This window comes from Gossypium hirsutum, chromosome D05 (assembly GCF_007990345.1).
Source record: "Gossypium hirsutum isolate 1008001.06 chromosome D05, Gossypium_hirsutum_v2.1, whole genome shotgun sequence".
Lineage (NCBI taxonomy): Eukaryota > Viridiplantae > Streptophyta > Magnoliopsida > Malvales > Malvaceae > Gossypium > Gossypium hirsutum.
The window spans coordinates 60,481,563-60,498,909 of NC_053441.1; the positions used below are offsets into that span (position 1 = coordinate 60,481,563).

General features: G+C 32.7%; 2 protein-coding genes across 3 annotated transcripts in view; one reads left to right on the forward strand and one right to left on the reverse strand.

Moving 5' to 3' along the window:
* Window positions 1–17,347, reverse strand: part of LOC107947929 (golgin candidate 1) — a 98,154-nt gene that overhangs the window by 58,239 nt on the left and 22,568 nt on the right. The gene's annotated exons all lie outside the window — the stretch shown is intronic.
* Window positions 15,647–16,299, forward strand: LOC107942823 (S-protein homolog 1). The gene has a single exon (XM_016876542.2). The coding sequence runs from the start codon at window positions 15,651–15,653 to the stop codon at window positions 16,128–16,130; it is 480 nt and encodes a 159-aa protein (XP_016732031.1). The 5' UTR covers window positions 15,647–15,650; the 3' UTR covers window positions 16,131–16,299.

Sequence of the window (17,347 nt, forward strand, 5' to 3'; positions counted from 1 at the left end):
TATGTATGCAAGATTTTAGGTTCAAATATCATCTCTTGAAATTTTGCTACTTTTGATTAAACTCTATTTTTGGACATGTGGGTTATAAATTAAATTCATTTAATTGATAATAAAAATGAGTCTACTGGTTGAATGGTTAAGTTTCTGTGTATCCTTTGGTCTTGTGTTTGAGTCCCCATAAAAGCAATAGGGAATGTTTTATTTTTAAATTACTTGGCATGGTAGTTATTTTTAGTTGAGTAATTAAACTTCCAAAACCCTCCTGGGCACTTCGTTTTTCCCATTTATGTTTCCTTATTTCCCCGTTATTTCTTCAATTTTTCTTTGTTATGATTTCTTTTCGTCAAACTTCCTTTCTTTTTGCTATGTTACATTACAATGATTCTTTACGAGGTCTGACTTCTCCTTTCTAGTTCAATTCATCGACTGGTAAGTTCGATTTAAAGTTTTGGTGTCGAAAGTTCTTCGATGTAACTTCGATTTTGGAATGTTAGTTTTTAGTGATATGACTGCGAAATAACTATTTGTTGGGAAATTGCTTGTCATTTAGGGATGGGAATTCATCCTTGTTGATTCTGCATCGAATCCGTATAAAGTGGGTACCAAAATCCCAATTTTAGTTTCGAGTTTAGTCATCGAAAAATAAACTGTCAACACCACATGACCGTGTGGCAAGCTGTGTAACTCACTGTTCACAAGAATTGGAGGCACACGGGTGTGTGCCCAGACTGTATGTGGTTATGTGTTGTGCAAAGTTAACACGGGCCAATCACACGGGTGTGTGTCCAGGCTGTGTAGGACACATGAGCAAGCACACGAGCATGTAGACAAATATTTTGAAATTTTCCTTTGGGCCATGAACGTCGCCCGGTACAAACGTAGGCCTTCTATAAGGTTTGTATGATCTGTATTAAGCTATAAAACTCTCTATTTGTTGATTTGCTAGTGTAGAATCTCCTATCCGTACGCTTGTCTATTTTGATATAAGTTAGAAATGGTAACTAGCTAATGTATAATGTACCTCTGTTTGGATACATTAAGGTATGCGATTTATCTAGGTACGATCTATATTTTGTTAAGTTTGATGGTACGCCCTGTGTTACTCTGTGACATAGAATATGATATATCTGAATATTTTAAATTCACTGGTATTGATTCTAACTTATAATCATACATATGATTTCGTAGCAATCTGATATGATCTGTAGAGATTTGATAAATCTTCTTTATAAGCATAAACTCCCATGGCTCTTGATTCTATTATTGTACGATAGCATGACCTACATGCTTACCACCTTAACTCTGTATCTGCATGCCATGACATATTGTATAGGACTGAGATGATGCAAAAGGAGGAAGTTTCTGGCAGTTTACTAATCTACATTATTTGGTGGTTTATCCACAACTCTATTATGACAGCTTGACTGTAATATAGTGGCTCGACCACATGTCTTTGATCTGTTAGATTTATTGCAAATTTAGGTGGCACTGTCCACAGTTATTTGTTGGTGTGATTTGGTTGGACGGGTTCTGGGGAACTCTATTTTGGTGTGTAACGAAGTTGGGTAGGATCTTTTCTGATAAATCTGCACTCTGATTGATTTCAAAAAACAATACTGCATCGACATCAGCATACAATTTCTATTATGTTTTGCATTGTTCTGTATTATTCTATCCCGTTCTGCTCTATTTTGAATTGTTTATTTTGCTCTGTTCAGTTTTGTTCTACTATGCTACCATTGTTCAAATCTCTATGATACTCTAGAACTGTTTCGTACTGGTTATACAACTGTTCTTAAGTTCTCCGCATTATTATGAATTATATGTTACAATATGTTTATTTGTATTTGAGTTTGGTTATGCGTGATGCTTGTAGCTCATCTTTTGTTTTATCTTTTTCTGTGCAGGTAACCATCTGACTTAAGGTCGGACGGCGTATTGGAGCTCAGGTTGTTTTTACACTGATGTAAATATGATTTGATCTTTTGGAATTGTAATATGTTTTTGAACTTGTTCTGGTTTTGGCTAATTTCATCAGTAACTGATAATCTCTAACACAGAGTTACAGAATCACCTAAATCAATTAAAATGAATTTTTAATTTTCAAAGTTAAAACTCTAAAATGATTTCTTCTACAAATCAAGTAAAGTTTTGAATGGTTTCTGAATACTCAACGAAATCAATTTTCAGTACATTGGTGTAACCCTTCTAGATTCAACTTAAACTTTTTGGTTGAGTTTTGGGCGTTACAGATACAGATCTTAGCCCCATCTACTACACACCATCTTCATCCATCTCTATACACTAATTAGGGTAATAAATACCTATCTAACCCCACACACTAAATAAGTGATCGTGTGTCACTATACAAAATTTGTAGACAAGGCAGTCAAAAATAATACAGCAGATAGAGCAGATCATTAAATTGCCAACACTTCATCCATCACATAATTATCCCACCCCAATGCACATGCTAAAACATAATACATACTCAGACGCACACGATGAATCATGCTTTAACAGATTTCTTAAATTCACAGATCAAATGCAATATTTACACTATAGACATGCTTTTGGGTGTTACACATACAATATCAATACTATAGATTTCATATATTAGAGTCCTACATAACACATAATAGACCCTACTAATTAGCTAACCTCGAAACACACTTTAAATATGACCATAATTGAATTTATTGAAAATGGGTCCACACGGCCTACTTGGCCCAGACCATGTGGCCCACACGATTGTGTGGCGTCAATAATAAGCTTTTCAGCTTCAAGCCGTTCACATATTTTTGGGATTGAAGTTACACACCCTATTGTTTTTTGAATTGTTGTCACAACAATAGCACCAAAGTCTGTAGACAATAATCACCACACAAACGATTAATCAAATTGCACAATATTCGAATCGAAATCTTTGGTCCAAACTAGATCGGAGCATTAGATCAAATGAATGACTCTAACGAAACAACCCCTAAACTAAGGTATTCAGACACTTACCCAATGCTAAGTCAATTCCTAAAACACTTCAAATTTTTGGAGAAGTATTTGTCGTATGATTTTCACCTAAGTAGATTTGAAACAATTAAACCGAAACTCCACACCAACTCACATACTTCATATAATAACACTTAAAAGAATATGAATAGAAAATACTTACTAAACAAACGTCGCACTAAACCAATATACCCTAATCACGTACAACCCACACACAGGGAAACCAAATAGAACGATGGCAACAAATCAACAAGGGTGATAAATTGCAGAAGTAGAGTGACATGAGAGACTTTGTCGCAACAAAATGGGGAAAGAGGGGAAGTGGGAGAGATGGACGACAATTAGTGGGAAGATTTTTAGGATTTTTTTATAATTTCAAAAAGAATAATTCAAACAAAAACCCTATCTAATCTAAATAGTAACCACCTATCAGATTACTCAACAGTAGAATTTTACTGAAACTTTGACTTGTATGAACAACAACAGTAGAGTCTTAACAAAAAAATTATTTCTCTTTGCACACATAGGATCCAAACACAGGACATTTGAGTATGATGAAGTCTTGCCATTGAACCAACGTGCTCATTCTTGTCAATAGTTGAACAAAAATAATAGATAAGCTAGATATTCAAAGTTAGGGGTTGGAACAAATAATAATCATAATAATTCAAATGTAAGGATTTAAACATAGGACCTTAAGCACATAAACATCACTTAACCATTGAACCAATCTAATTCACTTGACATAATTTCACAATTCAAAAACATAAAATTTTGAGGCATTACAATTAAGCTTTTCACAACTCAATTTTTAATTTGGGTAAACCCATTAGTCACTCTAAATTTGTTTTTTTTTTTTAAATAATTTGGACACCAAAAAAAATTGATTAAATTAATCACTCCATTATAAAATGATAACAGAATGCTGACTAAACATTTCTTATTTTGTTCACATTAGAATTACGACAAACTACCCTGTTAGTCACTTTAAATAGGAGTACTGATTCCTAATTTCAACATTCCAAAAGAATACATGTAAATGCAAAGTTAGTCTTCTATTACCATTTTAATGGTAAAGTGACTAATTTGATCAATTTCTTTTTTAAGTGACCAAATTAACAAAAGAAAAATATGACCAAAATAAGAATAACCCCTAGTTAGAGTGATTAATAGGATAATTTATCCTTTTATTTTTTCTTAACGGTCAATAAATTCAACATAATAATTTTAAATAATATATAATTAATTTAATATAATAGATTATATTATTTATAAAATTATTAATTTAAAGACCAAAGTCTTTGCATGATCCTATATCATATCCTTATGTTATATAATTGGGATTTAGCTGTCAGCCTTTTTCATTAGTGCTTGAATTCTTTAATATAAAAATAAGATGACCATAAAATAAGTTGTGATTGTTAGCACTAATTAATTAACGATTATGGATGTTTATGCTTTCAATTTTCTCTTTTAACCTCCACTGTTTTCTTCTTTAGTTAAATCACATCACTATAGGGTGAAATTTGTTAGGCCTACTAAACCTTTTAGTTGATGACTTAGACTTGCTTTTTGTTTCAATTAATGTAATTTACCCACAATTCTCTTCTTAGTTCAATAAGAAGCAAAAGGAGATATGGGTCTTGATTTCTTCAATAATATGAATCACAAAATGCCTTTTACTTTTGGACAATAATCACTAATTAAGGAGCAAAGACTAGGCCTTTTTTGCTTTTGTTTTTATTTCCACTTCACCTTTAAAATGTATTCTTCACTTTTTCTTACCAATAAACTTTTTAAACACTACTTAGACTTACTTTTTTGTGTTAATAATTTCAACGAGTTTCCTCCTAGTTATTTATAAGGCAAGAGAGATTGATTGCTAAGCCTAACCTTAATAAATATAATTAATTTATTAAAGAACACTGAAATTATTTATGTATCAATGATCAAACTCATGAATCAGAAGAAGATTTTACCTTTTTCTAGATTTTCATCGTATTGGGCTTTTTTATATTTTATTTTACGATTTTTGTTACATAGTTTTAAGTTTAGTTTTAGTTTTTAATTTTAATCCTCCTTTGTTTTTATTTTCTTTTATTAAAGAAATAGAATTATCATCAGTCTATGTGGATTCGACCCTGCTCATTGTTATATTGTAATGTCCCAAAAATTTGTGTTTTAAATTGTTAGAATTAAATTAGTTCCTATATGTTAGATCAAATAGAAAAATGGTTCTTCTATTAAAAATTTCACCCATTTCTATTGTTAAAAATTGGTTCCTTTACTTCAGCATGAGGTACACATGGTACATCACATATTATTGTCTAGTTATTCTGTCATTCACGCCAATTTTTAACAGTACAAATGGATGAAAATTTTAAGAGAGATGACCAATTTTCTCTTTAATCTAATGTATAGGAACTAATTTATTTATTTTAATAGAAAAGACAAAATACAATTTATTTTTTAGTACAAAAATCACCATTATACTTTCACCAATTTCAAGCATGTATTAAATTAAGAATAGTAATTATACTTATATTCAACCATCGTCTTCAATCTCAAAAATCACAGGTAAACCTAGTATGCTATCCCATAATAATTTATAAATATGTACACTTTTATATTAGGAAAGAGTTGTATTATTGGCATGAAACAATGTAGGGAAACTTGTGATGGAGACATTTGCATAAATTATAGATATATAAGAGGGAGGGAATGGTAAAAAGAGGATGATTGAAACTGTGCAGGTCAAAGTTTTGTATGTATATATAATTAATGAAGGGACCCCATTGAAGCATAGAGTGTAGCAAGGGTGACCCATTTCTTGTGAGTATTGTATGAGTTATTGGGAATTTATGGGAAATTTTGCTTTGCCTTAATAGGGAAATTTATCTCTTATACAATTAATAGTAAGTTTCAAATGTGCTATTTAGTTTAAAAAGGTTATGTTAGACTCCAAATTTTAGGAAATATGTATGATTGTGTCAAAACTTTTATATAATTAATTATTTACAAGGATCAAAATTAATTTTGATTTATAACGCCCAAAAATTTGTATTTTGAATTATTTGATACACCACTAAAAAAATTAAATCAATTAAAAATTAAAATATTTCAATGATTTAAATTTTTATATACCTCTGATAATTCGAAATAACAATAATCGATAGAATTTTTCTATAAAAAAATGTGAAAATGCATAGTTAGGCTGTGTTTAGTAGTGTTTTTTAGAAGCACTTTTGATATAAAAATCACTTTCGAATAAAAGGAATGCTAAATAAACAACTTTTGAAAGAATTTTTTTGCTTTTCAAAAACACTTTTCCCCAAATGGAAAAGTTAAAATTTTTAGTTTTTCTCTCCCAAAAGTATTTTTGACACTTTTTAAAAGCCTTTTCAAAAGGAATGCTAAATTAGCCCTTAGTCTTCTATTACCATTTAAATAGCAGAATGGCCAATTTGATCAATTTCCTTTTCGAGTGACCAAATAAATAAAAGAAAAATGTGACCAAAATAAGAATGACCCTTATTTAGGGCAAAGCACCAAATATGAATACAAGACAATAACATTGCAACTATTCTTTTTCGTTGATGTTTTCTGTTTTAATTACAAATATTTAAGTTAGTTGAATATTGATATCACATTCAATTGCTTAAAATATTTTGATTTGTCAATTAAAATAATTAAATCTATAATTGTTTAATTAATTATAATGCTTGCCGTTGAATAGCATGATTGGATATAAGTTACGTATGCAATTCATGTTACATGAACATATGATCTATTTTAAATGAACCTCGTTTAATGCTACCAATAAACTGAATCTTAGACTCGAACTGAAGAAGAAGACAAGATATTGCAAAAAATAAAACAAGTTTATGAGACCTCATACTTGACATCGTAATCATGAAATATGAAGCAAGAGGAAATGAAATAGTGTTTTGATTGTTTTAATTCTGAATGCTAATAGCCGAGGAAAGCCCTCTTTATAAACACCCAACTTGAATGGTAATGGTAGCAAATCAATTAATTTATAAAATATATTGTTATTGTTAGCACTAATGAGCGATTAAGGATGTTGTGCTTTCAATTTTCTTCTTTAATTAATCACTTTACGACTCAAATGTGAATTATGTCTCAATAACGTGTCGTAGGGTGAAATTTATGAGTCCTACTATACCTTGAATTGATGACTTAGACCTGCTTTCTGTTTCAATTCAATTAATTTAATTTATCCACAATTTTCTTCTTCAGTTTCATATGAAGCAAACGAACAATGGGCCTTGAGTTCTTCAATAATATGAATCAGAAAATACCTTGCAATTGCAATTGCAATTGATGTGTCCAATTACTTTTTGACAATAAGCACTAATTAAGGCCTGTTTTGCTTTTGTTCTAAATTCCACTTGAGCTTTACAATGTAAATTTTCAATTTTCCACACTAGCCTTACTTTTTGTGTTAATAATTTAATTCCCCTCAACTTTTTCTTCAATTTCATACGAAGCTAGAAAAGCAATTTTCTGTAATTAACAATGTGAGCTGAATGTTATTGAAGTATTGTAAAATAAATAAAAAAAACCTAGAAGAAGCTGATCTAATTTGGTTATTTTGGATTCTACATGTCATTATCTAATATCATAAAAATGTTAGCCTATATTAAAAGGTGATCTAATTTGGTTTAGATTTATTGGGTTTTAGTATGAGCCAAGTATGTATACATACTTTAGTAACTAATTTCTAATTAATGATGGGCTGATTAGAAAGTAGGTTAATGTGCAAAAGTAATATATTAAGGTTATGGTTCTCAGATTACACATGTATAACTTTTCTAATATCTCATATTTAGAGAAGAGAGGGTCGCGTTCTTTGAATTACTTGTGTGCTAATTTGGAAGATCAAAACCATAAGATCCGAAGATTTCAAAAAATCGATAGATTCAAGTATGCTTTCACATCTAGTTTTGTTCTTAATTTATTCTTAGATGATCTGACGTGATAGATTCTGGTTTGTTAAATTTTAAGTTAGATATTATTTTTTGGTTCTAACAAATGGCATCTAAGCCTCATCATGTTGAATATTCATTAAGAACAAATTGATTCTCTATTATTTTTGGATTGATTTGTTTTTAAGATTTTATGGATTTGATATTTTTATTTTCGATTATATATATTGATGTTTGAGATTCATATTGAAGTTTTTTTTGGTTTTTGATTATTATATTAAAATTTTGAAGTTTATGAATATCGATTAAAACTTAGAATTGATATCAATTATACAGGTTTGGATCTTCTACCGCCAAAATTACTATGTATTTGCATGTTTTTCATTTTTTTTGCTCAGTCAATTGATTATAAGATAAGGTATTGGGATCACCCATTTAACACCCCTTACCTATGTTCGACGCCGGAATAGGGTAAGAGGCATTACCAGAACATAAACACATGCAATCGTACAAAACCAAAACTTATATATATATTTAAATTAAAACTTTTCGGTCAAGTCATGAAAGCTTGCACATCCACGAAATGCATCATCATGAACATATAACTTGATCAATATTAGCCAGCTTCAATGACTTTATACAAAATAAATTATCAAATAGCATAGACCAACATTTTAGGCCAAATCATTTATGACACATAACAAAATAACCATGCCTTCTATACATGCCATAATTCAAAATATTGATTTCAAAATACTAAAAGAGGTGTTGATAGTGTGGATGGATCTCCAACGATCTCCGTACCCCGAGCTAGCTTAGTGACACTATAAGATAAGGGGAAAGAAAGGGGGTAAGCATATAGCTTAGTAAGTGAATCTGTAAATAATAAAAAATTTATTAATATGCTTTTATCAGTCTTCACAATATGTTTTTAAAATAATACAATCGTAATTGCACATAGTTCCAATATTTACTCAAGTTCATATCTAGCTGTCTATTCGAGTTATAGTCACTAAATTATTTATATATTGAGTTAAAGAACCCCAAATTAAGTTTCGCAAATTAAGTTCCTTTTGACTAGCTAAGTAATCTCTTTTTGTTTTGATGAAATTACTTTTGACAAAAAAGAAATGTACAAACCAAATATAAGATAAAGATAAAGGTATTACAAGAAAGTGAAAGAAAGCCATCACAATTCTCTTCTTAATATATAGAAATTAGAAATCATCAAAAAGACAAATATGTATTGATTTATAAAATTTTTTATTAAGATTTTCTGTTGAATTTAGCCTCCATGCAGCAACCAAGGTGGCCATGCAGAGAACGATCAGCAAGCAGCAAGCTGGGACTGTTCTTGTTCCATTTAGTTACTCCAATGAGTGTTTTGCATTTTAGTTTGTATCAAGCTTAGTAGGTAGCTGCATTTTGATGTAATTAGGTAGTGATTGACTGATAATTCAGCAAACTTTCTCATACAAGCAAGTTTATCAATTTACTAGGCAGATTAGTGGTGTTAGGTATGTCAGTAGGTAGTAACTTGCTTATTTTGTAAATGTTGACTCCTATATGTAATGGCATTATGTCTCTTTCAATGGTTAATGAAAATTTCAGTTTGTTTTCATTTAAATTTTCTCTCTTCTTTTCTGTTTTTCCACTTGCAAGCTTCTTTTCTGTTTTCTTTTTGCGTTTGTTTCTTCTGCAAAGCTCGAGGCTTGCTGTCCAAGCAAGAGCAAACCAGCTTGCTGCTGCCCCTAAACACCAACAATTGGTATCTAGAGTTGTATTCTTAGAGGACCTGTTGTAGTTCAACATCAGAAATCATGGCTTCATCAGGCTTTTCACCAGCTGCACCACCAGTTTTCAATGGTGAAGGTTTTCACATATGGCTGGTCAAGATGAAGACTTACCTACAGGCCTTTAATCTGTGGAAAGTTGTCAACACAGATTCTGAGCCAACACCACTGAAGGTCAATCCCACAGTAGCCCAGATAAGGCAACATGCTGATGAGAGGACTAAGAGGCACAAGGCCATGTCCTGCATTCAAAACTATGTGTCAGATGTCATCTTCACCAAAATCATGGCTTGTGAGACTCCAAAACAGGCTTGGGACAAGCTTAAGGAGGAGTTTCAAGGCACAGAAAGGACAAGGCAATAGCAGCTGTTAAATTTGAGAAGGGATTTTAAAAATCTAAAGATGAAGGAGGAAGAAATAGTGAAGCAGTATGCAGACAGAATAATAGTAGTGGTCAACAGTATAAGGCTCTTTGGTGAGCACTTTGATGAGGCAAGAATTGTGGAGAAAGTTCTCTCCACTTTTCCTGAGAGATATGAAGCAAAGATATCCTCCTTAGAGGATTCAAGAGATCTTGCTAGCATCTCTTTGACGGAGCTAATTAACACTTTCTATGCTCAGGAACAAAGAAGAGCTAGCAGGGCTGAAGACCACCATGAAGGTGCATTTCAAGCCAAAACCAGAGATGCCTCGAGCACTAATGCTCATAAAGGCAAAAAGTTTTGGAAAAATAGGCCTAAGCCTGATGCTGCTAGAAGCAATGACCAACCTTGTAGATATTGTAAAAAGGTTGGTCATCCAGAAGATAGATGCTGGTTTAGACCAGATGCAGTATGCCAACACTGCAAGAAGAAGGGCCATGTTGAGAGGGTCTGTAAGAACAGAAAGAAGCCAAGGCAAAATCAATTTCAACAGCCAAAGGTTGAAGCTCGAGTGGCTGAAAATAGTAGTGACCAAGAAGAGCAAGTTTTTACTGTTTCCTGCTTAGCTGCTGAGAAAAAATGTTCAAAAGGCTGGCTATTGGACAGTGGTTGCACCAACCACATGTCACCAGATGCATCCTTGTTCAAAACCTTGGACAGAAGCTGCAAAAACAAGGTTAAGGTTGGAAATAGTCAGTTTATAAAGGCTGAAAGAAAAGGGGATGTGCTGATATGCACTCTTACAGGCAAAAACTCATCTCCAATGTGCTGTTGGTACCTGAGATTGACAGAAACCTTCTCAGCATAGCTCAACTGCTTGAGAAAGACTACTCAGTTGTGTTCAAGGGCAGGCATTGTCAAATTACTGATCTAAGTGGATCAAGCTTCATGAGAGTCACTATGACTGACAAATGCTTTAAGGTTCATTGACCAAATGACTCAAATTCAGCATACACAGCCTCTGTTGATGACTCCAAGCTCTGGCATCAAAGGCTTAGACATGCCAACTTTAGATCGATGGCTCAAATGGTCAGTGAAGGCTTGGCTGAAAACTTCACCAACTCAGTGGAGAATGATGAAGTCTATGAAGTCTGCCAGCTAGGAAAACAAGCAAGATTGCCATTTCCTACAAACATAGCATAGAGAGCCACAGAAAGGTTGCAGTTAGTACACACTGATGTTTGTGGCCCGATGAGGACTGAATCACTCAACAAAAACAGGTATTTCATCCTTTTCATTGATGATTTTACAATATATTGTTGGATCCTTTTCATAAAACACAAGTCTGAGGTAGCTCAAGTGTTTGTGAAGTTCAAAACTGCTGTTGAAAAAGAAACAGACTGCAAGTTGAAATCGATAAGATCAGACAATGGGACTGAGTACACTTCAGCTCAGTTCCAAGCCATTTGCAATGATGCTGGCATCAAACACCAGCTAACAAATGTGTACACACCTCAGTAGAATGGAGTATCTGAAAGGAAGAACAGAAGCCTGATAGATATGGCCAGGTGCCTGCTGTTTGAAAAGAAATTGCCAAAAACCATCTGGGCTGAGGTAGTAAACACTGTTGTTTACCTTCAGGATAGGCTCCCAACTAGAGCTCTTGCTCAGAAGACACCTTTTGAGGCTTGGTTTGGATTCAAGCCTTCTTTGGCACATCTGAAAGTATTTGGTTGCCTGTGCTATGCACAAATACCAGAAGTGAAGAGGGATAAACTTTCAAAAAGGACTTAACCAGGTATCTTAGTTGGCTATAGCTCAATAAAGAAAGGCTACAGGATTCTGGATTCCAAGTAAGTAGAGATGTAATCTTCGATGAAAAGGCATGCTGGAACTGGGAGAAGAATGAGCCAGAAGTAGTTTCAGAAGATCTGGTGCCTAACCAAGCTGAACTTGATCAGCTTAGTCCTGAAATGAACATTGATGATGTGCCTGTGAGAGGCACAAGGTCCCTAGATGAAATTTATGAGAGAGTACAGGTTGCTATAGCAGAACCTACCAGTTTTGAAAAAGCTTAAGCAGATGAAGGCTGGAAGCAGGCTATGGTTGATGAAATCAACATGATTCAGAAGAACCAGACATGGGAGTTGGTTGAAAAGCCAGCTAACATTTGCTCCAGTTGCCAGACTTGATACAATCAAATTACTGGTTGCTCTATCTGCTCAGAACCAGTGGACAATTCACCAAATGGATGTGAAGTATGCATTTCTTAATGGCTTCTTGGAAGAGGAGATATATATTGACCAGCCTCCAAGTTTTACAATGCCTGGTAAAGAACATATGGTGTATAGGCTAAGAAAGGCTTTGTATGGCTCGAAACAGGCTCCTAGAGCCTGGTATGCTCGAATTGACTCATATTTAGTTAGTTTGGGATTTGACAGAAGTGCTAGTGAGCCAACACTCTATGTTAAAAAGAATCGAGCTGAAACACAGCTCATTGTGTCACTCTATGTTGATGATCTTCTAGTGACTGGAGGAGACAAATTCAGGTTGGCTGACTTTAAAACAAAGATGAAGGAGATGTTTGAAATGTCAGACTTGGGATTGATGACATACTTCCTAAGAATGGAGGTAAATCAAGCAGAAGAAGGAATCTTCTTGGGACAAAAATCATTTGCTCTAAAGGTTCTAGCCAAATTTTCAATGGAGAACTGTAAGCCAACTAGCACACCTATGGCTTTTGGCATAAAATTATCGAGCCAAGAAGATCATGAACCTGTCTGTGAAACTGATTACAAAAGCCTTGTTGGTTGTTTATTATATTTGACAGCAACAAGACCTGATATTCTATTTGCTGTGAGCATGCTGTCAAGGTTCATGCATTGTTGTAACCAACACCATTACAAAGCAGGAAAAAGGGTGCTAAGGTACATTAAAGGTACCTTGAATCATGGAATACATTTCAAAAGGGCTAAAGAGTTGAAATTGATTAGCTACACTGACAGCGATTGGGCTGGTTCAAAAGATTATATGAAGAGCACTTCTGGTTATGCTTTTACACTGGGCTCAGCTATGATTTGTTGGAGTTCAAGGAAACAAACAATGGTGGCACAATCGACAGCAGAAGCAGAGTATGTAGCAACTGCTAATGTTGTTAATCAAGCTATGTGGTTGAGAAAATTCTAAACAATTTGAATCTACAGCAGAATGGAGCAACTGAGATATATTGTGACAATAAGTCAGCTGTTGCAATTGCTAAAAATCCTGTCTTCCATGGCAGGACGAAACACTTCAACATTAAGTTGCATGTGATAAGAGAAATGGAACAAGCTCGAGAGATCGAGTTGATTCACTGCAGGTCTAAAAATCAGATTGCTAATGTCTTTACAAAATCTCTTAGTACATCAAGATTTCTGAGCCTAAGAAAACAATTAGGAGTCTACAACATAGAAGCTGAGGAGGAGTGTTGAATTTAGCCTCCATGCAGCAGCCAAGGTGGCCATGCAGAGAACGATCAGCAAGCAGCAAGCTGGGACTGTTCTTGTTCCATTTAGTTACTTCAATGAGTGTTTTGCATTTTAGTTTGTATCAAGCTTAGTAGGTAGCTGCATTTTGATGTAATTAGGTAGTGATTGACTGATAATTCAACAAACTTTCTCATACAAGCAAGTTTATCAATTTACTAGGCAGATTAGTGGTGTTAGGTATGTCATTAGGTAGTAACTTGCTTATTTTGTAAATGTTGACTCCTATATGTAATGGCATTATGTCTCTTTCAATGGTTAATGAAAATTTCAGTTTGTTTTCATTCAAATTTTCTCTCTTCTTTTCTGTTTTTCCACTTACAAGCTTCTTTTCTATTTTTTTTTTGCGTTTGTTTCTTCTACAAGGCTCGAGGCTTGCTTTCCAAGCAAGAGCAAACCAGCTTGCTGCTACCCCTAAACACCAACATTTTCTTAGGTGCAAGAAATATCACCTTCAGTTGCAGTTTTAATCAGACCTAAAAAACAATTATATGGAACTTTGTTATTTAGTTTAAGATATATTTCTCAATATTGAAAGAACATTGTTAAGGAGTGAAGAAAGTCAATTTATTACCTTGATGAAAGACCTTTGATTCTCCTCACTAACCTTGTTTTGAGCAGGATAAATGAAACATAAACTCAATCCTTTGCACTATCCAAGTAACGATAATGTGAATGCCTCCATGAACACTTGAAGAACACAACACCGCAACACCCCCAGAAACTCACAACAAATCCAAGTCCCATGCCAGTGTAAAACCATTTCATGAACTGATCATCAGAATCTTCTTCACCTCCTACTGCAGGTTTGCCAGGAGGTGGTTCCACCATTGAGCAATTCAAGTCGTCGTTAATCAAGCTTTATGGATGGCCAATAACATACATAATTCTATTCCTAATAATGGTTCCAGCTCAAGTACTGCAGTCATACAGGTGGAATGGGAACTGCCCCCTCTGGGATGGGTGAAACTCAACATTGATGGTGTTGTACAACAGTTGGAAGGATGGGTAAAGTTACGATCGTAAATGCCAAACTATGGGCTATTTTTAAGGTTTAGAAGCTTGTTGGAACAAGGGCGTTTCAAAGGTTTTAGTTGACTGTGACAGCAAATGGTGGTCGAGCTACTGAATGCGAGAGAAGAAGATGACAGTCAACTGTCATTAGTGCGACGTATCAGGGATGCATGCTCTAAGGAGTGGACTGTTGGAATCCAACATGTTGCAGATGCTTTGGCAAAATCATGCCCTGTGGAAGAAGTTGTTTTAAGGCTCTTTGAAGATCTTCTATATGAAATCCAACAGCATCTTTGTCATGATTCTTTGGGCTGTTCTTATGATACATTAATTTTTTTTCTTTGGAAAAGTAATTTGAAGACCAATTGTATAATTATTAACTTAAATTTTTTGTTTGAAATGGTAATTTAACATGCCACGTCAGCTTATTGTTACATTATTAACAGCAATTAACGACTCAGTGGCTAAAATGTTACAATACGTTAACGTAAATGACTAAAATATAATATTTTAAACATAAGTAACTAAAATGTAACCTAAAGGAAAACAATGTCAATTTTAATAATTTTCCCATAATTATTTTACAACAATAACAAATTGGTTAATTGAATTTTAACTCATAAAATTTGATTAAACTACCTCATATTTTTGTTTTCAATTTTTAAAAATAAAAAGCAAAATACAGAAATAAATTATCAATGCCAATGTAAATAAACTTATCACCTAAAAATGATTAAAGAAAACATTAATTAAAGGATATCCAAATGCCAAAAAAGTCCATTAATGATAATTTTTATAACTTTGGCAACATTGCAACTCCTTTAAGTAAGTGTATCCATTTTGTTTTCCCTTTTTGGTATTTACATTAAATTTTATATTTCATTACCAAAGGAAAAAACTTTGCCTTAAAAAGCTTCTATCATTTTTCTTTTTTTCAACTTTCAAATATACTTCCACTATATATAACTACGATTATAAAAAAACAAACAAATAAATAAAACCATGAACAATTTCTATAAGAATGTTTTGTGCTTCATTCTTGTTCAAGCAATAGCCATAACCTCATTAATAACTTTATCAAGTTCAGAACCTAATAAAGGTGGTCATGATAATAGTCGTTGGATTCATCCGTGGTTCAAGACATGGCATATCTACGCCGTTAATGAACTAAGCAAAGATCAGACGCTATTAGTTCATTGCAAGTCTAAGGATGATGATTTGGGCATCCATAACCTCACTGTCGGCTCCGAGTTCACCTGGAAATTCAGGCCGAGGTTCTTTGGGGGAACACTTTTCTGGTGTTACATGGCTTACGACAACCTTCATGCTTCGTTCAAAGCATTTTGGGATGACCAAGCGTTGTATAATGTGTGTGATTGGGGAACTTGCTTTTGGATCGCAAAAGATGATGGAATTTACATAAGAAATATTCCTAAAAATCGAGATGATTATTACTGCAATTGGGAACAAGGAGGATTATGATAATGAAAAAGGGAGTGTTTTATGTCGTCCTTCCATTACCTGGTTTGCAATTATAATAGCAATAATAATCTATAACTATATAATTTTTTTTACTTATAATGTAGTTGTGCTGTGTCTCATGAAATATACTAATAATTCAATTTAGATAAAAAAAAATTGTGGTTTGTGATGTTGATGTTTTTTATTTTATAAAATTATATATATTGTTAGTGTTTTTTTTTTTTTTTACAAACAGTCTTATAAAATTGAATGGAAGTGATTGTAACATCTTACATCTGACTTGATCATTGGTTAATTACCATTCAATATCATCCATAATAGTTTCAAATCACACACAGTTGCACTCAGTGACATATAATATATCAACAATTTGTTAGGCACATATATGCATTGCATTCTCAAACACCTCCTCTCATACTTTATAGAATTCAACTAGAGGAATCCTAAGTTACATACCACATATATACACATGACAACGTGTCAAAGTTAATTATATACCATCTTTTAACATCAAATTCAACATGATCCAACCACTTGGATACACGCCAAGTTATATAATAATAAAAAATCAAACAAATAAATTTGGGTTTATTCCCCATTCGGCCCTCCGCGCATTCACGCTTTTCTAGTTTGGTCCTTCCGTATTTATTTTTATTTCTGTTTTGACCTTTAAATTTTATTTTTATCCCTAATTAGTCCATCTGTGTTTATTTTGTTATATTATTAATTAATCTACTTATTACCTTATTTATATTTTCTTTTTATATGTATCTATTCATTATTATATTATTATATTATATTATATTATTAGTTTTGTATTATTATTATCATTATTAGTATCTCATTTATACCTTTAGTTCAAAATTATACATTTTTTCTAATATATATACATATTCTTGATACTTTAAAATCTATTTCTTCTTATGTATTTTCTATATTTTATAATTCATATACATATATTTTTAATATATATATCAATATACATTTTTAATTTTTATAAATACACATATATATGCCTACCTTTATGTTTTTATATATTTTACAATTTATATACGTATATATATCCATATACATATTTTATACTTCATAATTTAATACACATATATATATACTTTATATTTTTATAAATTTTATTCATCTCTTTTATTTATTTATTTATTTATCATTATTTTTAAAGAACACTTTAACTTTACTTGCTTATTATATTTGTTATTTTG